Source organism: Aplysia californica, unplaced genomic scaffold, assembly GCF_000002075.1.
Source record: "Aplysia californica isolate F4 #8 unplaced genomic scaffold, AplCal3.0 scaffold00026, whole genome shotgun sequence".
Classification (NCBI taxonomy): Eukaryota; Metazoa; Mollusca; class Gastropoda; order Aplysiida; family Aplysiidae; genus Aplysia; species Aplysia californica.
This window is the reverse complement of record NW_004797296.1, coordinates 62,458-90,188: the sequence shown is the minus strand read 5'-3', so window position 1 is coordinate 90,188 and position 27,731 is coordinate 62,458. Positions and strand designations below refer to the sequence as shown.

The 27,731-nt window shown below is 39.8% G+C and overlaps 1 protein-coding gene across 1 annotated transcript in view; it reads right to left on the bottom strand.

Annotated features, from left to right (window-relative positions):
* Nucleotides 1–27,731, bottom strand: part of LOC101857224 — a gene marked incomplete at its 3' end in the record, with an annotated part of 72,250 nt that overhangs the window by 1,872 nt on the left and 42,647 nt on the right. The window contains 8 exon segments of the mRNA XM_035973048.1: nt 123–300; nt 5,360–5,530; nt 9,692–9,819; nt 13,224–13,314; nt 17,587–17,748; nt 19,373–19,500; nt 23,151–23,250; nt 26,238–26,384. Coding sequence (XP_035828941.1) covers nt 123–300; nt 5,360–5,530; nt 9,692–9,819; nt 13,224–13,314; nt 17,587–17,748; nt 19,373–19,500; nt 23,151–23,250; nt 26,238–26,384 — 1,105 coding nt within the window.

Below are 27,731 nucleotides of genomic sequence, written 5' to 3'. Positions count from 1 at the left end.
CACACACACACACACACAATCCAACCCCCCCCCTTTCGTAAACACACACTGCTACACCCAAATATGACACTCCCTGCATACCCACTCCTGATAGATAGATGCATACATAATATCATACTTACTACCTGTAGTTTGTAGCACTATGAGGAACGGTGGTTGCAGCGTTTCCTTGACTCTGCTCCTGTTGTCTCATTCTGTGCTGTCTGACAAAGTAGACACCAAGGGCAATAGCGATCACTCCAACCACGCCCGCACACACTCCCCCGATAGTTCTGTAGTGCTTGAAGCCAGAATCATCTCCTGGAAAACGCACAGTGAGATGAGGGATATATCTTGATGAACAAATTGAAACTTTCGATTTTGGGGAACTTCAGGGTGACAAAAAACAAAACAAAACAAAAAACAAAACAACAACAAGAAAAAAAACCCCCAACAGCTTTACAACTAATAATTTTTTCCTCTACACCAGCGCATTGTGTTTCAAATTTGAACGCACTACTGGATAGCCAAAACGAATTTGTCTAATACTTATTTTAGAGTTCCACAGAACAGTTTTGCCCTGTATAAAGCACACAAAAAATCGCCGATTTTTTTGCCATGTCCCTATTTGTGCAGCATGACGCACCAGTTCGCATTAGGCCTGCCACTAAAAGTCTCAATGATTGCGTCATATTGAAATCTACAGCAAGCTAATACGTCAACAGAAGTTTGCAAATATTTTTTCAAGGTTCCTTTGCCTGTTGAGAGCATTGATAGTTTATTAAAGAGAAAGAGCAGAGGGCTTTTTTGTGTTGAGCATCACCCCGCCTCCAACTCGTCCCCGACAGTTAGTAAGTTTTCCATAGGGTACGGAAAGGAAGCTAAAGTGTCCTCAAGGCCACCTTTGATGTCACGGGTATAGATGTTCCGTCAGTTTGAATCTATAGAGCATCAGAATTAAAAACTCCTTGACCAAAAAAAAAAAAAAATCCACTACAGGACGAATTGCACCGTGCGCACTCCTTTAAATGTCACCAGGATATAAAATTCAGAAGTTGAGTCCCATGAGACGTCTGTCCGCTGACGATGTCTGCTGCTAGGACTTTCCAACACCTCAACGTCTGCTTTCTCAAGGTAGATCTTCACCTATGGCAGCATCATGTTCATGTTCGTGGGGTTGACATGGATCCATATGATGCCAATGTATTTATGGTTCATTGGGCGTCTTGAAAAGCGTGAACTTCATCAATGAATTTTGGTTCAATGACAGAACCCATTTTCACCTTTCAGGATACGTAAACTCCACAAATACTGTCTATTGGGCAGATCATCCACCCCGTATCATACCTAGAAGATACTGTGTAGTGAAAGTGTTACGGTGTGTGCGGTTTTGAGCATTCATGGATTGGCGGGTCCTTATGTTTGGCCAAAGATAGTGAATAACAAGATGGGCCACTCAGCCAAAAAAGTGTCCGCAGGAAGTTCGCTCTTTGCTTCAGATGGCGCTGCAGTCTGTTTTGAAGCTCTCTTTCGTTTTTCCAGAAGAAGAATAGGAATAGCACCTCCTTGCGTGCGCAGATCGACTGCTGTTCATCAGCAGTTCGGGTACGTTCAGTGCGGAGTTTTAGGTTTTTTTAATATTTTAATGACCTCTCGCCTTTCATTCTAAAGTCAAATTAAACGAAGAAAACCATCACCCTTTCCTCCGGAAGAGGTTTTTTGTCAGCGTAACCATTTAAAAAAAGCGTTCTTCCGAAATTTATCCCAAAACTTGCTAGTTTCACTTTGATTTTTTAAAACTCAAGTAGGGTAACTCTGTTCGCAAAGAGTGCGCTTTTGTGAAGAGGGCGCCACCAAATTTTGAGGACACTTTTTTAATCGGCTCAAAGAGAGAAGTGGCCCATCTTGTCATGTACTATCTTTGGTTTGGGCACCGCAAACAGCGCGCCAAAAATGTATGGAATCCAAAGTCTGCATGCAGAGCACTGAATTTAAGAATTCTAGGATAAAAAGATTCGTTTTTTAAAAAACTCTATGAGAAGAGTAAAATTCTTTAAAAAATTAAATGCTAAAAAGAAAAAGAAGAAAAAACTAAGCCAATCGGTTCATGACTTACCTTAAAATATGCTTAATAGATGTGCATTCGCGCTTATGGGTACTTTTGTTTTTAGTTCTTTTTAAAAACATATGTGAGGCAGCGTGGTGGAATCAGGCTCTCGTCAATTTTTGGGCATGTAGAGTTATTGGTATGATCTTAAAGCTTGTTCACTTGTCTTTATTTGGAAGAAAAAAATATCCATTTATCTTGAATACAAGTCGAGATATTTGCGAATGAAGGAGGTGGGGGTCACCTGTTTTTCAGAGGTAAAATTAGTGAGAAAATGACCGCCAAAGATTAGTTATTTCCTTAGCTTAAGAGTCCGTGGTAACTGAAGATTTACATTTTAATGCCTTTAATCAACGCTTTAAAAAATAAATCCACAATCAAATGAGTTCTTTAATGGGCATGAAAGGTGTTGAGCCAAAAAAACTAAAATTTGATTAAAATTCACAAACCTGTGGAAAAATGCAAGTTTCTTCACTTTGATTATTTTGACGAGAGCCTGATTCCTCCACGCTGCCTCACATATTATCTTTAAGAACTTGTGACACCAATGAGAGTATGATTTGGACCCCGTTTTAAGTAGTAAAACATTAAGGTTCATATATAGTAAACAATGAAGGTTCAGATGGGTCCCAACAGTTTCATGACCAATAACATTTCTTAGTTCAGCTCCCTAAACATTAGATTACTAACGCTTTCTTTGCCTATAAAAATTCTAAGTTCAAGTTGAAATCGCTAACCAGCACCAAAACCTCCGTTCCAAATAACACTTTCAAAGTTCAGCTCTGTAAACACTACCAGCGCCTTTTTTACCAATAAAACTTTCGAAGTTCATGTTACTAAACACTACCAACGCCTTCTTTACCAATAAAACTTTCGAAGTTCAGGTTACTAAACACTACCAACGCCTTCTTTACCAATAAAACTTTCGAAGTTCAGGTTACTAAACACTACCAACGCCTTCTTTACCAATAAAACTTTCGAAGTTCAGCTCACTAAACATTACCAACGACAGCATTATCCTTAAAATTTATAAGTTCAACTCACTGAACAATGTTCTCTTTAGCAATAAAACTTTCAAAGTTCAGCTCGTTATACACTATCAAGGCCTTCCTTACCACTAAAACTTTCAAAGTTCAGCTCGTTATACACTATCAACGCCTTCCTTACCACTAAAACTTTCAAAGTTCAGCTCGCTATACACTATCAACGCCTTCCTTACCACTGAAACTTTCTAAGTTCAGCTTACTAAACACTACCAACGACTATATTAACCTTAAAAGTTCAACTCACTTAACACTCCAATGTCTTCTTTAGCAATAAAACCTAATAAGTTCAAACGCTGCTGCACAAACTCGAAACGTGGGCAAACAATAACGGTTTCAAGTTCTCCCCGTCAAAGACGGTTGCAGTACACTTCTGCCGAACAGGCAGAGGTGTGCTGCAGCCAGATTTGACACTATACGGGGAAAGGATTCCCGTCCAGGACCAAGCTCGTTTCCTCGTCGTCATTTTCTACAAAAAACTCACATTCATACCACACATCAGAGACCTTCGTGTGAGGTGCCAGAACGCGTTAAACGCTTTGAAAATTCTATCGATTCCGGAGTCGGGCGGGGACTCAAAACACCTTCTCCACTTGTACATTTCCCTTGTCCGGTCCAGGCTTGACTACGGCTGTCAAGTCTACGGATCGGCAAAACCACACGTCTTAAAAATACTAGATCCAATACAAAACCAAGGACTCCGCCTCGCTCTGGGGGCTTTCCGCACTTCTCCGGTGGAGAGCCTCCAGGCCGCCACTCTCACTCAGACGCACACAACTCTCACTACAATACGCAGTTAAACAGAGCTCAACACCGGAAAATCCAGCGCACAACAGCATTTAAAACAAACCCAGAAACCATAAACAAATTCCAAAACACCGAAAAACTCATCAAACCCTTCGGCCTCAGAATCCTTGTGGACCTCAAGAACTTACACTTTTCCAAACAAGATATCCAACAAATTCTTTTCCCCTACCTCCCTCCGTGGCACCTCACCAAGGCAAAAGTAGACTTACAGCTACCCACACACAACAAAGAAAGCACAAACACCAAAACTTTTAAAGCAGAATACTAAAAACTAATAGATAAATACCCCTGTGTGGAGCTCATCTTCACGGACGGCTCCAAAAAAGACAATGAAGTGGGCGCCGCAGCCCTAACTCCCAACAAAACACACCAGAGGAGACTCCATCCTGAAGCCTCCATTTTCACTGCGGAGGCCACTGCCATTGACATGGCACTGGACTCTGTAGAAAATTCTCCTAACAAATCTTTCCTTATCCTTTCTGACTCTCTGTCTTGCATCACCTCACTCACAAACTATACACACTCTTACACCCAATAATAGTTAGGCTACAACAGAAAATTCATACACTATCCGAAACAGGAAAAAAACATGTTCGCATGGATACCCAGCCATGTGGGCATCCGAGGAAACGAGCAGGTAGACGACCTAGAGAAGAAAGCTTCATCCCTTCTGCTGGGATCAACGACAAACACTCTCCCACAGACTGACTTTAGAAATAATGTCAAAAAGTACACCTCCAGTCTGTGGGAGAGCCTCTGGGAAAACCAGAAAAATAATAAGCTATATGAAATAAAACCCAAACTAGAACAGCGAAATCCTTCGGACCTCTCCAAAAGAGACGAAGTCATTTTTACTCGATTGTGCATCGGACACACGGCCCTGACCCACAAATACCTCCTACAGGGAGGTGAGAAACCGTTCTGTGTCGGATGCGACACAGATTTTACCATTAGACACATCTTAACCGAATGTCTAGACTTTGGAGAGATCCGAAGGAAATATTATAAATGCAAGAAATTGAAAGATATTTTTTCCGTCGTTGTTCCCAGCAGAATTTTGAATTTTATAAAGGCCATCGGCCGTTATGGCAAGTTGTAAAATGACAAATGAAAACGTACTATTAAAAAATGTTATTGTTACTTAAAAGATTTGTTTTAAATCACAAATATATTTACACTGAATTTAAATATTTTAACATTTTAGCATTTTAAAGTCAATTAGTTAACCAATCGTGGAGTGGACTTTTGCGAAAGTAAACAACTTATGTTTCGCGCGCTCATATGACCTTAGCAGTTGCGAGCGCCGTAAAACCCTATACTACATACATACATACAATCTTCGGCACTTTTATTGCCTAATTGTAATGCAACTGCCGTTAAACTCTTTCTTAAAACAAAAATGACATATTTCACAAGGACTCACCACTTTCATCTCCTTTCTCTGATCGATCAACGGCCTGTAGACGGAGCCGAAAGCTTGCTCCGGGCCCAGTGGATTTGGTGTGAAAGACCAGTATAACTAGGTCATCTTCTATTACAAATGGCTTTGCCTCAGAGTCGCTGCACAGTTTGGCAAAGTACACCCTAGGAGTGACTGAAAAGGAAAATCATAAAACAGAATCTTATTTTTTTTTAAAATTGAGATTCTCAAAAACTAAGAGTCCCATTTTTCCAGCAATTGGCACCAGGCGACTCTACAAACAGAAACAATTTCAACTCTGAAAACACTGTAAACTAAAAAAAAAAGAAAAGAAAATTCACTTGTCCGGGAAAAATGTAGTTCTGCAGTACATTTCTAATAATTTTTTAAAGAATTTCTCAATATAATCTATTCCCCCTAGTGCACTGCGAAATGGAACCATTTTAAGAAACATGATCATTCATCAGAGTAAAGAGCAAATACTGTGTTAACAAGGTAAACATTCTCTTCACAGATTGTCAGTCTTCTTTACTTCAAACGTACCATTACACTTGACGTGGTGCTGAGAAGAAAGATATTATGTTCATTGGATTTTTAAAAATTCGCAACTGCACAAGGTCAAATGAGCACGCGGGTCTCAAGTTGAGTGTTTTCACTTTAGTTCACAGCACGGCCTGGTTTTACATTGAAAGGCCCCGCGTCCACTGTGCTTTTTCGTCACTTGCAGGCCAAGCTCACATGCAAATGAGCTTGTTTTTGTCAGTCATTGACTGCCTTTGTCTGACTACGCGATTTTCCTGCATGCACACTTTTTTTTGTCAGTCGTACAGGGGACTGAGAAAGCCTCGATTCGACTCATTTTGGAAGGAAATTTGCATCTTTAAGTACATTTTTGCTTCTTCATTGTACCTTACATGATCAATAAAGTTGTATCTCATTATAATATGTTGTGCAATAGCAGATTTGAGCTGAAAAACAGCATACAAAAAAATGAAATTAAAGCACTTGACCTAGATCTAGATCATTATATCGTTCTCTGGAGAGCTAAAAATAGGCCAGGTTAGACCTAGCTAGGGACGTGTCTAGATCTAATTCTAGATCTAGATATAGATCTAGATATAGATTTCTAGATTGATCTACGTTCACTAATGTTTAGTGCTTCCAATTTTCCGCCAATTTTTAGTTTTCTTCAGACATTATCTGCCGGTCCACTAGATCTAGGCCTAGATTCTAGATCTACATCTCGATATATTGTGTCGCTTTGCCTTTCATGAAACAGTGCATATAAAGCTTAATTTACCCTTCGCTAATGAAAGTTATGGTGGCCGAGCGAACAGCGTGTCTGCGTTTGAAGGCAAACATTATTTTGTTTACGTCCCAGTCCCACTTTTTTTCCCCCCTCTCATCGCCCCAACTTACCAACAATTTTCCCCATAATTATAATTTGTTGCTTTTTAGTTTTTTAAAGTGGTAATTAAATAAATAAATCGCCTGTGCTGTCTGTTGTTCTCGTAATCATAACACAGTGGGCTAAAAATAGGTTTAGCTGTCTGACGTCGGTGGACACGGATCTTTTTGAGTCGGCTCTACACCATGAAAAAACCTCGTACATTAGCATGGCCTGGAAGTGATCTTATTTTGGTGGACGCGTAGGCTTCAGACGGGATTGTTCGAGAAGTTACAAATTCGCGGTAAAAATCAGTAATAAAAACCAGTATCTTACATTATTAATAAAATAAATACTATAATTCTGTTTGGTTCAAAGATGGAGACCAAAATTCTTTTTATTAGTGCATGTTAAATTTTACTTCGAGACTGTTCGAAGTCCAGACACTGTGTTAGGATGCACTCGATCATAATATTAAAGGCATTATGTCCACCGCATTATGCTAAAACGTTTTTGTGACCTCCCCCCCCCCCTCCCCTTGCATGAGCTATTTGTGTGTCAGTGTCAGGGAGGTGTACCCAATACGCAGTTTAGTTGAAATAACTCTCTCTTTTGAGGCGTCCTGAAGGTTTATGCTAAGCCGGATAACCTCAAACAGTATGTTTTACGACATGGTGGAACAATGAGCTGGTTAATTTTGAGGCACATGAAGTTATTGTTTAATAAAGCTGCCTGTTCATTAATGAAAAAACGTATCTATCTTTCTTGAATAGATAGAAAACGAGATATCAGCGACAGGAAGAGGTGGGTTCCGTCTGGTGTCAGAGGTGAAATTAGAGAGAAAATGGCAAATAAGGTTTGATGACTTCCACAGCTTTGGTGTTCTTGGAAACGGCAAATTGTCAAATTTTTTTGGGGTGTGCCTTAAGTAACATTTTTCAGTAAAATCCATTTACAAATTTGATTTCAAGTGGACATTTTTAGTGTTAAAAGAAATATGTTTTGAAATAGAATAATTGGTATTGAAAACAACAACAACAACAAAGAAAACAAAAAAGAAAAGAACACATAAACAAACCAACAAACAAGCAAACAAACAAAAAAATAAAAACCGATGAAAATTGCCCAACGGGCGAAAAAAGTTGATTTCTTTTATTTATTATTTTGACCAGTGTCTGAATTCATCACGATGTCAAATAATATACAAATTATTTTTTGCTTTCTTATTTGATGAAGATAGTAAATCATCCATTTCATACGCTCAATCAAATGACTGATTTTCACGAAACATTCTTCTAAAACGTTAGAAATGCAGCCGAACAACCCGCTGGTATCCAGGCTACTGCTCGATGTAATCAGATAAAACATTTTTTTTTCGCTTCTCCTGTAAAATGTACTCCTCTGGGATTAGCCGGTTCTATAACATTGGCGAGGGTACAACAACTGTATATAAAAAGTTGACACTGGACAGGCTTCATTGTCAGTGAAAAACATTTCTTTTTCAGCAGATGATATTGGCACACGTTCCCACGTTCGGGCAATTTGAACAACTAACTTTTCTTTCAAGGACAAACAGCCGTATTTATTGTGTTTATTGATCTTTCGACATTCCAGACACGATCTCCGTTTTTGAGCAAAAGTGTGCCTTACCATTTTTACTTCTTTTTTTTGGGGGGGGGCTATCTATGCAAGACCCACCCCAGATGCAATTCATTCGTTTATATATATAGATCTATATTTCTTTGAAGTCATTCTTGGGAGAGGGATAAAGTAAAGATATTTTTCAGAAGTTGTTTCATAATATCCCCATATTAATATTATACGTGTTAATTAACATGTCATTCGTCTAAATAATAGCCCCCAACAGCATTGGTATTTGGAAGGTATGCTCTAAAAGCAGCCCCTACAAATACAGTGGAAACCATATATAACAGGCCCGGTAATAACAGGTATCCGGTAATAACAGGGATGTTTAAAATCCCCGTTTTTTCCTACTCTTTGTCTCTATTAAAAGTTATCGGCAATAACAGGGCCTCCTCGGAGCCCAACCGGTTATAGCAGGGACAAAGGCTCGTTAACAATGTGTAAAAGTTAAAAGAGAGAGAAAGAGAGAGAGAGAGAGAGAGAGAGAAAGAGAGAGAGAAAGAGAGAGAGAGAGAGAGAGAGAGAGAGAGAGAGAGAGAGAGAGAGAGAGTAACGCAGTGATGGAGCAAGCCCACTCAAACCATGCCACTACTAACTGCGAGCACACGCAGCGTGTGAAGCGAGAGAGGGCTGCGGTGTGCTGCAGACCTTGATCAGCCCAAAACCTAGCAAGACGCACGCGTAATGTGTCATCAACGATGTTAAGCGCAAGAGAAAATGCCTTTCAATTGACAAAAAATACGAAATAATCCAGGCTGTTAACGAAAAGCAAGCTCCATTGGCAGAGATTTTGTCGTCAGTTCGACATTCCACAAGGGTCGATTCACACCATTGTCAAGGATAGAGAGAAGACAGTGGCAGCATACTCCTCTATAGAAAGTTTTCTCTGGGTCGACAGAAGATGAGACTACCCGATGCAGATGCTGTGGACCAAGCTCTTCTGAATTGGTTGAAGGAGACAAGGAGAAAGTTTGTGTCAAAACCCCTGTTCGTGGGTACTTGTGGCAAAGGAAACTACCCATGAATAAGTACAGCTGGATTAGTCCACAAATGCTTACTTTCCTTGCATTTCTGATTTAACAGGGATCGGATATAACAGGACATTTTCTCTACTCCCACCATCCCTGTTATATCAGGTTTCCACTGTATACTTTGAACTTCAGTAATATGATTTCAAAGGTTCCCTGTTATACTGTGACCTACGTGTACTGGGGAGCCTAGCAGAGTCATCTGTTAGCACTGAATTTGCGGCTGTTACCTTCAGCCCTTCCCCTATTTACAAAATCGTTTCGGTGTAGACTGACCTTGTTGGAACGACAGATAGTTCTCGCATGGGTCTTCCCTTGAACCTCCACCAAGCACAAGGTCTGCAACCTCCACCTTGACTGATTTGCCTTCCGGCGCTTGAAGTCTCCACTTGCACTCGGTGTCGCTGTAACGGAACACAGAAAAATCCTTCAGAGGTAACAGAGAAACAAAGAAAAAGAAAAAAAATATGTGGAGGGTGGTGGGGTGGGGGGAAGGGAGGAGTTAATCTTAGGCCTCTATTTATTTGGTAAGTGTTTTACGGCACTCGAAACTGCATAAGTTCATATGAGCGCGCGGCAGGCACCAGTTTTAGTTGGTAGGAAATTTTGAATTTTGCTCGGGTGACAGACGAAACCTACTCTTTTCGATTTTTGACCATCAAGGGATCTTTAACTTGCGCAACTTGCACTTTGGGCCTCCGAAATTTTTCGCCCTTGTCCGAGAAGGCAAGGTGTAGATCTTTCCTACCAGAAGATCAGGGGTGTGGCTGAAAGACAGCAGTAAGAAGGAGCCAAGGGGTAGAAGTAGAAAGGTGGCAGAAAGAGTCAGGAGCCCAATGGAGGGTGCAAAGAGGTGAGGGGGTGGGGGAAGAAATTGAAGTCGAAAGCAGACGACAGAATACAGCAAAAGAGAAGGAAAAAAAGGGGAAAGGAGACAAATTGAGAGAAGACAATTTTTCGGTCCGTGCCCGGATTCGAACCCGGGACCTTTGAATGAGAGGCAAACGCATTAACCCCTAGGCCACGAGAACCCCCTGTCTTATGCCTCTGACAAAATACCCCGATTTAATTTAGAAGAAAATTATTTCCTTACCGGCACTGTAATCATGCACCCAGAAAATGTGAGTACTCCAGTTCTAAAAAATCAAAATAGTATGTTTATCCAGGTGAAAGTTTCAGTTTGGTAAAAATACGCAAGAATATGTTTTATTCACTGGCACAAAGTTGCAGCTGGATGATTCGGAGGAGCAGGAGAGTGTTGTCTGTTATGTTTGTCTACTACACAGTACAATGAGTTGAGGAGCAACTTCTCCTCCTGTCCTGTCCAAGGCCTTGTAATAATAATAATAATAATAATAATAATAATAATAATAATAATAATAATAATAATAATAATAATAATAATAATAATAATAATAATAATAATAATAATAATAATAATAATAATAATAATAATAGTAATAATAATATAATAACAGTAATTATCATCATCGTTTTATTATTCTTATTATTATGATACTACTACTACTACTACTACTACTACTACTACTACTACTACTACTACTACTACTACTACTACTACTACTACTACTACTACTACTACTACTACTACTACTACTACTACTACTACTACTGATGATGACAGTGATAATAATGATAATAATAATAATAATAATAATAATAATAATAATAATAATAATAATAATAATAATAATAATAATAATGATAATAATAATTATTATAATATTAACAACAATGATAATATTGATAATTGTTATCATTTTTATTATAGTACGCCCCTAATATACAATTGTAATAACGATCACTATAGTAACGATACTTATAATAATTATTGTTCACCTGTCAATGTCTGGCGATGACCAATACATCCACAGAAGAGAATATTTCTCTTGCGAAAGAGAAGAATTAGAAAAATTAAAGGTTAAGATGCCTTGTGGTTTCTGCTGTGGCCGCTGATACCAATTTTGGGAGAGAAAAGTTTGCCACATTTTGAATAATAAAAAGCTCCACTTCCATTTGTGGATGCGCGCAGCTTGCAGGATTCTTTTTTTTTGGTTTCATAATTTTAAAAATAAATTTCATAAAGCCATTCAGAAATGATGTCAGCGTTTACTCTTTAAGGTCATTGTGGTCTCATAAAATATTATGTCCGATCACAGCAGACTAGATATGCTTTTTTGTGGCACATTTCGAATAGTAATACACAAAACAGGAACACGGATGTGCAATTTTGATAATATGCATTTTGTTGCCTGCCTTTTATTGTTTTATGTATTGGAAATGAAACGGAAAACCTGTAGGAATATCGAAGCTGTACATCTGTTTTTAAAGTGCCACAGAACAGTCAGACTCCATGCGCTGTGGAATGACTATTCGTGTTCTCAGTGAGTTAACGATCTGTTTTGTCTTACCGAAGAATACTGGTGCGTTGCTTGGAAATATTCGTCATCTCTGTCGTCTCCAGATGTGTGTGTGTGTGTGTGTGTGTGTGTGTGTGTGTGTGAGAGAGAGAGAGAGAGAGAGAGAGAGAGAGAGAGAGAGAGAGAGAGAGAGTGTGTGTGTGTGTGTGAGTGTGTGTGTTTGTTCAGAGACAGCATAATCGATATCATCTGAAGGCGGGATCTCAGATCTCGTGTCATCAACTTATATTATGCTAACAATGGCCTTAAAAAATCAAAAGTTTTAAATTTTACCACCTGAGTGCAAACGATTGCTGACCTTAAATATACCATATACTTTCACTCAGCTACCAGCTTGCCCCACTCCTCAAACATCCTAACACTAACATCCCCATTGACACCAAAGCCAAGCTCATTAACTCTATCTTCATCCCCACTTTGACCTACCAATGCCAGACATAGACCCTGACCAAGAGTCTGGAACGTAACATAACCACCAGCGAGATGAGATGTCTTTAAAGAAGATCCGTCAACAAAACCAGACAGAACATGATCAGAAACAACAGGATCAGTAAAATGATGGGAACAACACCTGTCATCTACTACATTCGAAGGCAAACAATCATGTGGTTTGGACATCTGACACGCATGGCACCTCACCAGCTTGCCATTAAAGCTTACTAAAACAATAGCAGGGTACAAGGCAAGAGGAAGACCAAGAAAGACCAAGAAAGACCTGGATCGAGGGTGTGAAGTATGCCCTCAAAACATACAACATTCCACCCAGCCAGGCCATCAAACTTGCTAGAGACAAAAAGCTCTTTCTCCTCGACCCCCTGGAGGTACAAGAGAACGGAGAAAAGTAAAATATAGTAAGTACTTTCTGTCTGCCGTTTTAAGCCATGTATTATTTGACACACTGTACTTTCTGACACCCGCGTGTGTGGTGCTGCGTGTAGGGGTGTCTCCATGTGGGAAAACATTCATTTTATTTATTGAGGATCTCCGTCTATCTACTGAGATGATATATCCCTCATAGGCCGGGTTGGCGCAAACAGACATAGCCAAAGTAGTCCACCTTCTGAATGTTCTAAATTGTGTTGATGGGGGAGTAAAACACCCAGTTACACTTTTTTACAAACTGGGTGATTGGCGGGTTCTAAATTGTAATTTGCTGCATTTTTCATATCAATCATCTTTCGTCCGTATCTCTCCCCCTTCTTTTCTCTGTATGCTACTCTCTTGTAACACCTCAATATTCGACACTTGTACTTGTATGTCCATTTCGTGTTGCGAGTGCCGTAAGACGGTAACTGAAATGAAAACTAGATCTGACCCTTTAAAAAGCCTACAAACCATTTCGCCTGTCCTCTGTGAACTTTTCTCACCTTTTGTACAGCTGAGGGTAGTCCACAGAGGTAAAGTCCTGGCCTTCTGTGCCGACGTCCATTGTCATATCAAAGCCATCACATCCCGTAACTGAAAAAGACCATGAGTGCGGGTGGTTGGCGGGTGCTCTGGAGTGGTTTGCTCCTTCTTTGTTATCAAGTATCTATCGTCCTGATCTCTCCTACTTCTTTTTGAGTTTGTTACTCACTTGTGACACAGTTTATCTTTGGCACTTATATGACTTTTTTATCGCGGGGAACGATTGATATAATGGTGCAGAGAAAATACTTTTATGATCTCAAACACCTATTATGAATATCACCCAACAAAACGATACACTTGGAAGAGTCCTGGCGATAGAAGTAGAAATCAAATAGACTTTCTACTTGTTCAGAAACGTTTTAGAAATACAGTGAAATCGTCTAAATCACTGCCAGGAGCAGATTGTTGTAGTGACCATGTACCAGCCATGTGTAAAATGAAGAAACTTAAAAAGACAAAGTACCAACCAAAATTTGACATAGATCTTTTAAAGACAAATCAAGAACTGAAAGAACGTTTCTCTGTAGATCTAAGCAATACATTTCAAGCTCTCGAAAACATCACTGGATCGGATGGACTATGGAGGAAAATGAAAGACTCAATAATGGAAGCGGTGGAAGAAAATGTCCCCCCGAAAGCCTAAAGAGCAAATAAAAAATGGAAGACCCAGGACATATTACAATTAATGGAAGAGAGAAGACAGGCAAAATCAAATGTGGTAAGGTACAACATCTTAAAAAGGGAAATAAAGAAACAAATGTAACGAAGAAAAACAAGAACATGGATAAAGGATCAGTGTCAACAAATAGAGAAGATCCAAAACAAGAACAGCAAATAGATGCATTCCAAAATCAAAAAAGTAAGTGGGATCAAAGGATGATCAAATACAGGATGCATAAGATCACAAGGAGGAAAATATGTTTTAATGGACAACTGGGATGTCTTAAACAGATGATCAGAATACATAGAAGAACTTTTCAAAGATAACAGAGGAGAAAAACAGGTGGTAGTAAAGAATAAAATAAATGGACCACCAATACTGAAGTGAAAGTAGAAACACAAGCTGCCATTAGGAAAATGAAACAAGGAAAAGCCACAGGGCCAGATAATATTCCAGTTGAAGTGATTGTCGAGTTTGAAGAACTAAGCACTGAAATAACAACAAAGCTCCTAAATGCTATTTATGACAGCGATGAGATCCCAGCAGATATGATGAAGTCAGTTTTTATAACTTTACCTAAAACACCAGGTGCCACTGAGTGTGATATGCATAGAACAATTAGCCTCATGAGTCATTTTACAAAAAATTTGCTGCAAGTACTAATGGGAAGATTGAGAAAAATTGTAAGACCAGAGATATCTAAAATGTAATTCGGCTTCGTTCCTGACAAGGGCACCACAAATGCTATATTCACCTTAACAATGTGAATGAAAAGATGTATTGAAGCACAGAAAGATCGTATTTGTGTTTCATAGATTATTCAAAGGCGTTCGATAAAGCTAGACATGATGAGCTATTTAAAATACTGGAAAAGCTGCACATAGGTGGAAAAGATCTAAGAATTATCAGGAATTTGTACTGGGACCAAAAACGCTGCCTTACGAATTAATTGAGAATACAGTGAATATAAGCTGATTAGGAGAGGAGTGAGGCAATGATGTGTTATGTTACTACCAGACCTCTTTAACATGTACAGCGAAACAATCCTTAGAAATATAGAAGAATGTCCATGTCTCAAAGTGTAAATGGAGAAAATATTAATAATATCAGATATGCCGATGACACAGTTTCAATAGCAGACTCAGAAAAGGACCTTCAGTTGCTATTAGACACTGTTTTAACAGAAAGTGAACGTAAAGGATTATTGTTGAATGTAATGAAAACAAAATGCATGATAAAATCCGAAAAAGCTGCAAATTCTACTTTTAATTACATTAGCAAAGATGAAAAAATCAAACAAGTCCAACAGTTTAAATATCTAGGGTATATGATAACCTCTGGTGCCTAATATTCCACAGAAATAAAACGGAGAATTACAATGGCTAAGGCTAGTTTTTTTTTTAATGAGCCCAATCCTGAAAAAGAACACTTCTCAATGTCTACGAAAATGAAAGTTCTGAAATGCTATATATGGTCAACCCTTCTATATGGCTTTGAATGCTAGGCAATCACTAAAGACAATGAAAATAAAATAGAAGCCACAGAAATGTGGTTTCTTAGGAGAATGCTAAGAGTATCTTGGAAGAAAAAGAAATCAAATGAGATAGTACTTGAAGAAGCCCACGTGGGACGCTCACTGTTAAAAACAATCAGGAAACGACAAACGCAGTTTTGGGACACCTGAATAGACATAAGGGTCTTGAACATCTAGCTCTCACTGGCAATAATGAATGCAAACGAGGCAGGGGTAAGCCCAGAGCAACCTACTTAGGGGACCTAAACAAATGGGTAACATGGAAAGATCAGGGAAACGTAGCCTTTTTAAGACCATCCGAGCGAAGGAAAGAATGGACAACCATGATCGCCGATGTCTGTCGCAGATCAGACACTGGATGATGATGATGACCTTATCGTGTTAGAGGAGTTGTAAAACTCTACCTAAACCTAAAGACCATCAGTGACGTACAGCGTACGTCTGTTTCAAGCTCCGAAACCACTTTTTAGTTTAGATTTAGTTCGAGTTTTACAGCACTTGCAACACATATAGGCCACATAAATGCCATATATATTTGAGGTGTTACTTTGAGGGTAACATATAAAAAAGGAAGAAGGAGGAGAAATAATATGGATGATAGCTATTTGATAGGTCAAAAGACGCAATCCATACTAGAGAAACCATCAATCACCCACGAAATCATTTGAAGGCTGTATGTACTACAAAACTAATTAGATTATAAAAAGATGCAGAACTCTTGATAAATAGTGAGCTACAGGGCGGGGGGAATGTAATAGAGGGTGTTTTTTTTGGGGTTGTTTTTGCTTAAGTGGGAGGGGGGGGGGACTACACCCCAAAAGTCAAAATTCGGCTCAAAATTATAGAATTTGAGTTGTAGGCATTTTTAGCTTCCCCAGCCTCTCCTACAACTATTTCATCGCATAAAAACCCACCAAAACCGAATTTTTTCCTATACCGGGCATGTTTGTGACCGCCATTTCCTCATAAAGTCAGTATTTTCTTTTTCTTTATCAGTGTTTTCCCAAAACGCGACTTTTCTCTATACTTTTTCAAATAACTCCACCATTTGTCATCCAATCTTCATAAAATTTTCATAGAATAAAGAGAAGAGGTAATACTAAATATTTGTCGGTTGAATTTTTGATATATTGAATACATTTTTGTTGGTGGTGTCTGGAGTGTGGATTTTCACGGGTTTTTTTTCAAACTTGAATGCTACTTCAGGAAAAAATTCATAAAACATTTTCTAATTCGTTTAGGAAAAAAACAGCAAACAAATTTTTAGATCTAATGTTTGTGAACACGCATGCAAAAAAACCCCCAATCAATTACCATGAGCGATAAGTGCGGTATTCATTACGTAAGACATGTCAACAAAATATAATATAGCCACCATATCCATGGAAACGAATTTTTTTCTCTATTTGATTGCGGATTTCAAGACTCCTTACTATGCTTGATATATGTGTGAAATTTGGTAAAATTCGGTCCTGTAATAAGCGAGATAGCCTTCAGGTGTAGCCCCCCCCCCCCCCCCCCCCTTACACATGCACACATCTTTAGATTCATACTGTTGCATTATATTCACATTGTTTCTACCGGTGTCTGTGGTTTAGCGGTTCGGTGCCTCGTGGAAGACGTGAGTTAGATTTCCAACTGATAGGTTTTTTTTTTTTATCGAGTTTGTTTGCTAGAGCTTTGTATATCTCTTGGCCCGTGTTGACCATTATACGTTATATGCATTGAAATCTATGTCAAAAAACTTTTATTGCCGCTTTACTATTGACTGTATCGGCATAAGGGATAACTTTCCACCACAATGAATTTCTTTTGGTAAAACCCATGTCACAAAAATACAAAGTTTGTCTTTTTCGTGACCTATCAAGTAGTTAATTACAATGTACCGGTTACTAGGTTTTCACTAAGCCAAGGTGACTTTCTTCAGAATTGTTCTACGGCATGCAAGTTGGCCCTGATAGGCAGGGTCTAAGCCCGCCTCCTAATGATCTAAATTGTATAGATATGGCGTAAAAACAACTATTAAGAAACGGACATGCATGTATAGCCTCCATGTCTGCGTCGGAACTCAAAGCTGAAAGGAAAAACGGGCAAATCAACAGAACACCACGTGGAATATCGTTACCTTTGAGAGTCTCAATTTCCATCGAGATGTTCATTGGTTCACGAAAGTCATTCTCCATGGACATTTGCACATAAAGGTCCGTGCCAGGGGCTACCTGCAGTGTCTCATCGCTTTTTTCATCAGTAGGGCTACTGAAACGTCGCAGTTCATTCCCTCTAAACCCTGAGAAAAAACCCCCAAAACAACAGAAATCACATTGGTATGACTTATTAATTGTAGTTCAGCCCCGTGGCATGAATTGGGAAACAGAAAATTCTAGTATGGAAGCAACATAGTTAGATTTGAAACCTACTGCACCATAGAGACCAGCGTAGAAAAACAACCTGATTATATCTTGAAATATTTAACTCTTATTAATCAGAAGCAACAATAAAAATATTTTTAAAAGATAATTTACCCCCCCCCCCTTCCCATGAGTGTGTGTGTGTGTGTGTGTGTGTGTGTGTGTAGTGAGGGATAGCGAAGATGTAGGTATACAATGGAGAGTGTGTGCATGTCTTTGTATGGGGTGTGGAGGTGATGGAGATAAAGGGAAGGAGGTGGGGAGAAGGGGTCGATGTGAATAACAGCCGGTCCATGCTACAAACCCCGAGTGGTCTTGGAATCTAGACAGAGATGTTCTTTGAAGGAAAAATGTGTTGAGCTTTAGGTAAGCACGTTGTGAACATTTTACGTTCCGAAGTAGCCCGAGGTCATTAAAACATTAAAATACCTAGATAGGCATAATGACTGATTACGATATGTATTGTTCTTTAAAATTGAAACCGTCACCGCTCTCACAGCAGTCGCTAGGTTCTGATGTTGAAACAGAGACACTGATGGTTGTGCACTATAGCCTTACTATCGGTGCTGTTTAAAAGCCACCACAATTTTGTTGACTTAGTTGTTTTAACTTCTTGGGAATGTTTCTGCGATTGGACAACGTTTAATTAAAGACACACTGTTTCGCGATTCTTTAAGTAAAAAAACCCAACAACTTAGACTTCCCAATAAATTTTTCTATTTATTTTTACTTTATCTGAAACTAAAAATGAGATAGAGATTACTAGAACACATCAAGTTGCTTTTTTTATATATCATATACATCGTTGTGAAATCAAACGCTCGTCAAAATAATGAAATCGAAAAAAATCGGCCTTTTCTTTCTTGTTTGGCTATTTTATTTATTTTTGGGGTGGGGGGCGGGGGCTCATGGTCTTTAATGTTCTGTTAAAACCACATTTCCGTGCGAATAAAAACAAAAAAAACAACAACAAAAAACAGCAACAAAACTTTGTTCAAAGGCACATAAAAGTAAATGTGTAGTTTTCAAGAGGACTTACGCTCTGGGAGTCAACACACATTGGCGGCCATTTTTTAAAAGCTAATTTTGCCTCTCTATCACCAAATGACTAAGTTGGTTAGAAAAGCGCTGCAAAATTTATTTTGGCCAGAAGCTGATCGGACATACAACAGTATGGAACTCACAAAGTAGAATACTCAAGAATTCAGTACTCACAAGTACTTTACTCGTTTGCTATCAAGAACTGTGACTATCTTGAGTGCACTTCTGTTGCTAGGCTTTAGACACTATCTACATTCAAGGAAAAATAGATAAATGTAAAAAAGGGCAAAAACGAATTTTGTATTTATTCCAGGGGATAATAATGATGAACGGTAATGCACCCCGAGGACAGTCAGGAAAACTATAGAAGGAAGAAATGATGTACGCTATTGTATTTGCACGGACAATAACATACATGCAACACGTATACACCAAACGCTCTTGTTTGTAACTGAGTCTTACCTTTAGAAATGATCACTTTTAATTTATGAGCACCGAGCGCTTTTGGAATCTGGACAGAGAGGTTCTTTACAACCGTTTTGTTCTCCTCGAAACTGGACTTGAATAACCACCAGCATGTGTAAGAACTTCTGAAATTATCACATACAATTATATCAGAATGCATACAGCGCCTTTCCTGACTGCAAAGACATGTAGAATATTCATCCATAGAAGAGAGAAATAGCTTATATCCATGGTTCATCCACATTTGTCTCTTTCCCCCTGGTATTGGGTATAGGCCACCAAGAAGGTCTCGCCACATGTCTCTGATCTGGGCAATCTTCTCCACCTCCAGCCAGCTGTGTCCCACATGCCTGAGATTTGCTTACAGATCTCGCCGCCAGGTAGATCTCGGCTTTTCCCTCTTTCTCCTCCTCTATGGTTTCCATCTTAAAATGTCTATGGCGGGTTCATGTAAGATCCAATAAGATGTCTCCAAATGTTACAAACACACCTTCAAATCAATCCAGTAACCTCTCACTGTTGACCCCATAAAGATCAGAACGATTAAGCTGTCTAAACACTTCACCATCTACAACTATGCCAGCCTATAATTAAGAACTTTCACACTGGTTTGTATTAGGAGCAAGAACACATGCCACCTAATTTCAAGTTTGTATTCCCTTATTTGAATTTGTCAAAAAACAAAAACAATAAAAACAATAAAAATCAAAACTAAAGAAAAAACAACAACAAAACAACCCAACCAAACAAAAACAAATAGTAACCTTGCAAATTTACATAACATTTTGTTCTAAAATTATAGCGCACTTCTTCTACAAAAGAAACAGCACTACGTTTTGGTTACTTGTATCACCACACACGCGTGGCACCGGTAGCCTGGTGGTTAGGTTACCGGATTCGTAATCATGAGATTGCGGTTCGGGGGTTCGAGCCTCAGCTGTGTCCGACGTTGTGCCCCTGGGAAATGCACTTTACAAGAATTATTTCCCACTTGGCTCGGTTCTTTTGAAGGTGGAATTTAACTGGGAGTCACCGACTGTTAAATAATCTTACAGTGTTGATAGAGGTGTTAAACCTATACAATTTCACCATTTTGTTTAGCTCTACACAGCACCAACTGCTCTATATATTACGAGTATAAAGAATAAGAAAAAAGGCGGCAGGCTGAAATGTGTGTTTAGTGTACACGAGTTTTGAGTTTGGAGCAACATCCAGAGTATACCTTCGGTACAATCAGTGGAACGCTCTGAAATCAGCAGATGGAATTGACAAATTGTAATATCAGTCGAATTTCCCTAGCTTGTAGCAACAGTGTGACGGTATAACCCCCCTGTGTGGTCTGTTACTTATTATTATAGTAGAGGGTTTTACGGCGCTCGCAACTGCATAAAGTCAAATAAGCGCCATGAGTGGTCTGTAAAGGTAAATGAATCGAAATCGATAGTCAAAATTATAATTGAAAAGTTTTGGGAGCCTTCAAATGCTGGTGTTGAGACCAGCGGAATAATCAAGTGCTCCGGGAAACACTATCAACACTCACGGGAAAACATATCATTGAGGACGAGTCTTTCGTTTATGAGTTCATATGAATTTCTGCCTTTCTGTCTATGTACTTCTGCTGCACATGTGGCCTTGTTGTAAAGTTCAAGGACTAGAAACTGTAAGGTTATGGGTTCGAATCCCGTCATGGGGCATGACATTGTGACCTTGGCAAAGGCACTTTACATAGGAATTTTCCTCATTTTACCGAGGTGGGAATGGGTCCCTGTCTATAGCAACTTCGCTCTTTATTTGCCGGGGAGCATAACTGTTTCTGAGTGATCTATGATCTGCTTGGTAATTAATAATAAAGTGTAAAGTGCATAGAGCTTGTAGTCTAGCGGGGATACGCGCTATGCAAATGTTATTAATTATCATCATTACTTTATTATTTTCAGTTACGTCACTATCAAATGACTGTAGCTTTTTTCTGACAAAAAGTGTATACAAGAATAAACTGGATAAAGCTATAAAACATATCAAAAGAGTCAAAGACAATAATTTTTAAAAATTGTGACAAGTATCATTTTTCGTAGAACTCTTCTTTACCGTTTTGTTGCATCGTGGTTAAATCAGGCACCTCAAAATAATGAAATCAAAGAAACTAGCATGTTATCGTCAGTTTGACAATTTTTCTCCTCTATTTTTTGGCACATCCCTTTTTATGTCCATTTAAGAACACATTTATGTGAAGATTTTTCAGAAAAATGTTGATAGAAGGCGCACAAAATTGTTACGTTTCAGCGACACTCAAACTTTGGACGTCACCGAACTTTGCGACCATGTTCTTGCTAACCCAACTCCCTCAATTGCAAATACCTCGACCTCTACGAGAGTTGTTCAATAAGTCTTTGGTCTGGGTATGAAGGCATCATGGTAGAGTAATGAAATGTCGCCAGCCTATAGACAATTGCTTTGGAACACACCATGCAAATTTTCGGAAAAATCCGACAATAATAAGGCACTAGTCAGCGTGTTTAATGAAATAATGCACAAAAGCGTTTGGTTTTTCTTTGCTGAAGCTGTGCCATTGAGCCCGTTGAATATCGGTCAGTTATCAAGTTTTTACACTTGCAAAGAAAATCTACTCCGGACATTTTTTCCATAAATTGTCCGAGTTTATGGAGACAAATGTCCCCGTTATAATATTGAGACATACTGGGTAAGAAGATTCAAATCTGGATTCATGTCGGTGATGGTTGAAGATCATGAAGGGCGACCATCCTTTGTGGTAACGGAAGAGAATGTATCCATAGTGAAGAAGACAGACGTATAGCTGTTAAATAGCTCTCCAGTGAAACATAAATCAGTGAAGGGTCAATTAAAACGATTCTCCATGACCATCTTAACATGAAAAAGGTGTCTGCGCGTTGGGTACCCAGCCTTTTGACAAGTGAGCAAAAGAAGCAGAGGGTTTAGTCCTGCCAAACTCACATTGGAATTGAGTCCAATGACACAAATTCCTTTAAAACATGGTGATTATGGATGAAACATGGATTTATCATTTTGATCCAGAACAAAAAATGTCCACCATGCAAAGGAAAACCCCTTCTTCTTCCTCACCAAAGAAGGCAAAGGTAACACCGTCAAGTGGAAAGGTCATGCTGTCGTGTTTCTGGGATTGTGAAGCTATCATCACGACTGATTACATGAGAAATGGAAAAACGGTCACAGGGGGACTACTATTCGGGTTTGCAGATAAAACTGCGGTCCGAATTGGTGAGAAAAAGGAGTGGAAAACTCCGTACTAGGGTCCTCCTACTGCACGACAACACCTGTGCGTACAAGGCACACAGTCCAGGCAGCAGAACAGTGCGGCTTTGACATCCTGCCACATCCAACTTATTCAACATACCTAGCCCCTGCAGACTTTTTTTGTTTCCTAATCATTATAAATCACTGAAAGGACGTCGTTTCCATAACAACGAGGACGCCATTGAACCTGGGTCATTTTTTTTCTCAAGGACTTTTGAAGGTCAAAGAGAGGTAGCAGAAATGTGTTACTGTGCATGGTGACTATGTAGAGAAATGGAAGTGTGTGTGCCAAGTTACAAAGCTCTATCTTTATTCCTTCATTTTCAGACCAACGACTTTTTGAACCCCCTCGTATTTGATATTGAAAAGTATGTTATTCACCAAAAGCAAGACAAGATTTACTCCATATGCCCAAAGATTAACGATTGTCTGATTCCTCTCCATCGCGACACGTTTAGCGTGAACTTCAGAGGCCACTCACCCGGTATAATGCTGAGGTAAAAATTGATGTTCCAGTAGGTGTCGTGTGTTGTTCTCTGATAGGGTCACTGTCTGGTTGCAACCCTCGATACTAGTTCTCTCTTAAGAAGAAAAACAAGTGGCACAGAAAATGTTTCGTAAAAAAAAATGCGTGCAACAACCGAGTTAAAGAGTGGGGGGGGGGGGGGATAAAAAAAGACATAGACCACATCGGCCTCAGGTGCAATGGGGAAGAAGGGTAAATGATTAAAAGCTTTCAACCATGTTTGTTTTACAGAAACCTCAATATACGGTCGTGAAGAAATATCAAGAAACATGCTCATTCGCAAAGCAAACATACTGACGCCTACTCTCTCTCTCTCTGTCTCTCTCTCTCTCTCTTTGTCTCTCTCTCTCTCTCTCTTTCTCTCTCTCTCTCTCTCTCTCTCTCTCTCTCTCTCTCTCTCACACACACACACACACACACACACACACACACACACACACACGTACCCACACAATGCTCGTCTATAGCTGTCGAAGATGACCTTAACGTTATATCCCTGGTGGGGGTTGCGGAAAAGGCTGATCAGGTCGATCTTCTCTCGGAAGTGTCTGTTGTGGTGGCGGCAGATGATGTTTGAGGCTGAACAAGCCTGGAAGGTAGGGCTCTGTTGGTCTTTTCTCAGCTGCTGTATCCATTCTTTGTTTCTGACGCGCCTTTCGTCGAACATGGCGACTCCAGATCTTACAAAGGAGCGCAAAACTGTGCGACCGCGAGCAGCTTCTTCCCAGGTGGTATGAGTTATGTCAAATCTATTTAGGGATGCTTTCAGAGCATCTGTAAAGCGATTATTCTGTCCGCAGAGAGAACGTTTGCCTAAAGTCAACCTAGCCTAGAGTAAACTCTTTGGGAGGCGAGAGCCGTCCATGCGGTGAACGCAGCCGTCCATCGGAGCTGAGAGCGCAGTAGGACAGCATAAACGTAAGGCAGCGTTGAGAAATGTCGTCAAAGTAATGAGTCTCGAAACTGGCGTCGTCCCCGGGTTTAGGAACTTGTCATTGAATTTTTGTTTTTTGGCTCAACACCTTTCATGCCCTTTAAAAGAACATATTTCTGTGTGGATTTTACTGAAAAAGCGTTGATTAAAGGCATACAATATGTACATTTCCAGTTTTCCCAGACTCTCGAGCTAACAAATAACTCAACTTTGGCGACCATTTTTCAGTTATTTTACTTCTAAAACCAGATTACCCCCCCCCCCCCTCCTTCAATTTCAAATATCTCTTCTATCCAAGATAAATTTCCCGCAAAGTAAGACAACTGGACAAGCTTAAAGATGACACCAATAAGTCCATTAGCTCAAAAATTGACGAGCACCTGATTCCACTGTGTTAGGACAAAAAATGCTCTCCATCCTTGCCCGCTGTTGTACCTCAGTGCCAGAGACTCTTTCTTGCCATTTGGTACGGAGCAGGATCCTGAGGCATCTCCTGTGGTAATCATTGAGCGGCTTGGCGTGCCGGCTGTCATCTGCCCACGTTTCTCAGTCGTAGAGCAGGATGGTAGAACTACATCTTTACACAATTTGAGCTAGGTGTTAAGGATCAGTCCTCTTCATTCGAAGACCTTGTCTTTCAGTCTTCTGAAGGTTGACATAGCTCTGGCAGTTTTGTAGGCCACTTCCTCATCGATATTGACCGAGCGAGAGAAGGTAAACAAACGTATCTGCACCTGCCAGTCTCCGATCGTAGATGGTAAATGGGGGCTCTAACGTACACACTCACACACACACACACACACACACACACACACACACACACACACACACACACACACACACACATACACACACTCTCTCTTTCTTTCTCCGTCTCTGTCTGCCTGTCTGCCCCTCTCTCTCTCTCTCTCTCTCTCTCTCTCTCTCTCTCTCTCTCTGACTTCTTCTCTCTCTCTCTCTGACTTCTTCTCTTTCTCTCTCTCCCTCTTGTTATCTCTCTTCCTCTCTCCCCCTCTCCCCACTCTCTCTCTCTCTCTCTCTCTGTTAATTTAATCTTTTATTGTAAAAAAAAAAACAACTTTTAATGAAATAGCCAAGGCGGGAGACAGAATGTATGAACGCTTTATGTGGGAACATGTTTACAATCAATAATTTATCAGGCTTTTTCTGAAGTGCTCATTTAATTAGATGTGCAACACTAACAAAAAGTATTGAAACCTCACAGTTTTAATAACTCTACAGATTTAAGTGGTGAGACCTGATATGTTCATTCTTAACCCGTTAGTCTCAATTTCATCTCAATTGTTGTATGGTCAAAAAATGCACTCCAATTACAAAAACCTGTGGCCTCTGTCTGTTCAGAACCAGACAAGAAGTCCAGCCGCTCTCTTTTCTTGCATGAGAACAGCTCCACTCAAAACCATGTGTTGACTTAGCTTTTTGAGTAGGGTGGGCGGGCGCCCTGGTGTAGTTTGTTCCTCCTTTCCTGCTATCAAAAAATCTATCATCTTTATCTGCGCTCTTCATTTTCTTGGTGTGTTACTCTCTATCTGGATGCAAAAGCTGGACTCTAAACAAGGACAGGGAGAGAAGTCGTAGGCCACGAAATTGTAGTCTTTAAGAATACTCAGAATCTCAAGGACAGAGAGGAAAACAAATTGAGAGAAGTGTCCCAAATGGCAGGTTGTGAAGGACCTATAATCAAAACTATCAGAAAAAGACAACTGAGATTATTTGGCCAGTAAATAAATCAAATGGAGGAGAGAAACTGTTGTTGTGTTGGAAGGTGCAGGGAGAAGAAGAGCAGAGGAAGACAAAGTTTTTTTAAGAACAACAGGTACAGATGGCCTTAGCAACTTTGCAGCGAATAACTCAAAGAGATAAAAAGTAAACTGATCAAGAAATTAGACAACAGGAAGGAATGGAGTGCCATGATCGCCAATGTCTGCTCCACACCATACACATGAAGAAGACAAAGACGATGTAGCAACACTTCTACTCTTCTGCACTTGTATAAACTCTTTCTAAAGCTGAGATCAAAAGAAGAAGACTCTTTTTTTGGTGTATTTTATTTTTTGGTTTAAAAAAAAAGAGTTCAGTACAGTTACCTTCCGTGTAATAGGTGAGACTGAAGCCAGGTCCAACGCGTTGAATGTCTGACACAAACCTCACTCTGAGGTAGCCGTCTGTGAACATTTGGTAACGCTTTAGATATTGACAGAACACCTTGATCGTTTCCCCATTCGAGCCAGAATCTGTGATTAGAGGGGAAAAGAAAAACGCTGAAAATATATGAAACAAAACAACGTTCTTCTTTCCATTTACTAAAACACTGTTTAGTGTAGATGTTTTAATCGCCCATCAATACAGTTTAGATTATTTAAGAGGCTGGCTGCCTGGTAGGGCAAACCAGGGCTAAGAGGGAAGCAACATCTCATGATAAAGAGCAAGATACTCGATAAAAATCACCCCACTCGGGAACCGAACTCGGGTCTCTTGCGTGTGACAACGAAGTGCTGCATCGCTACACTGGAGACGCAGGTTTGCTTACACAAGACTGGAGACTTATTTTTACCACATGAAAAGTGAAGGAAGGTAGTGTCTACGTTCTATAACGTTAGAGGCCGTATACAAGCTGTCTACGTTCTCTAATGCTCAGTGCTTCCAAGCGTGGCATCGAATCCTGGTCCCGGAAACTTTGTTGTTTTTTTGAAATTTTTATTCCCTCTCCTTCTCCTTACTGACCAACAATTTGCCTCCAGACCCCCAACCAGGACGAATAATAATTGGCAGGGGTCTGTGGGACGCAGGACGCCCCCCCCCCCAAAAAAAAAGTTGCAATTGAAGAGCTAAGATTTGGCCTCTCTGATTCTAAAATAAATTTAAAAATTCAGACTCCCCGAGGGTACTTTAACCAGGCCTAAATTGGTAAAAGGAAAAGTAAGCCTATACTTAGTAGATAACAGCTCGTCTTGGGGACAAAACCAGAATGTGCATGCTTCATCACTACATAAGAAATTACAAAGCATCAAATTATAATTATGGGGGTGAATGTTGGTCAGCCAGGAGGAGGAGAAGATGAAAAAAAAACCCAAAAAAACCCTTCCCGGACTGGGATTCGAACCCACACTCATAATGAAATTGTACCACTTCAAGCGCAGACACGCTGACCATTCGGCTATCAGAACTTCCAACAACCACGGGTAGATACAGCACTGTTTCTGGAAGGGCAACAACATAGATCAAGATGCAGACATCTATTATTTTACAACAAAGAAAGTGAGAAAGTCTGAAACATGGGGATGAAGGGTAATATCCATAGTCGGCGGGCATCGGATCCGCAGATGAGGTCTGGAGGAAACTAAAAAATATGGAGAAAAATTAGAAGCACTAAACGTTACAGAACGTAGACAGCTTGTGTACATTCTCTAACGTTAGAGAACATAAACACTTCGGTGGACGAAGGAATTTTTAAAGTCCATAAAAAGGACACAGGAGGTCACGAAAGTGGGTGTTCTTTCGTTGAGCAAGAAAGTGAGGCAGGGAAGTAGAAGAAGAAGAAGAAGAAGAAGAAGAAGAAGAAGAAGAAGAAGAAGAAGAAG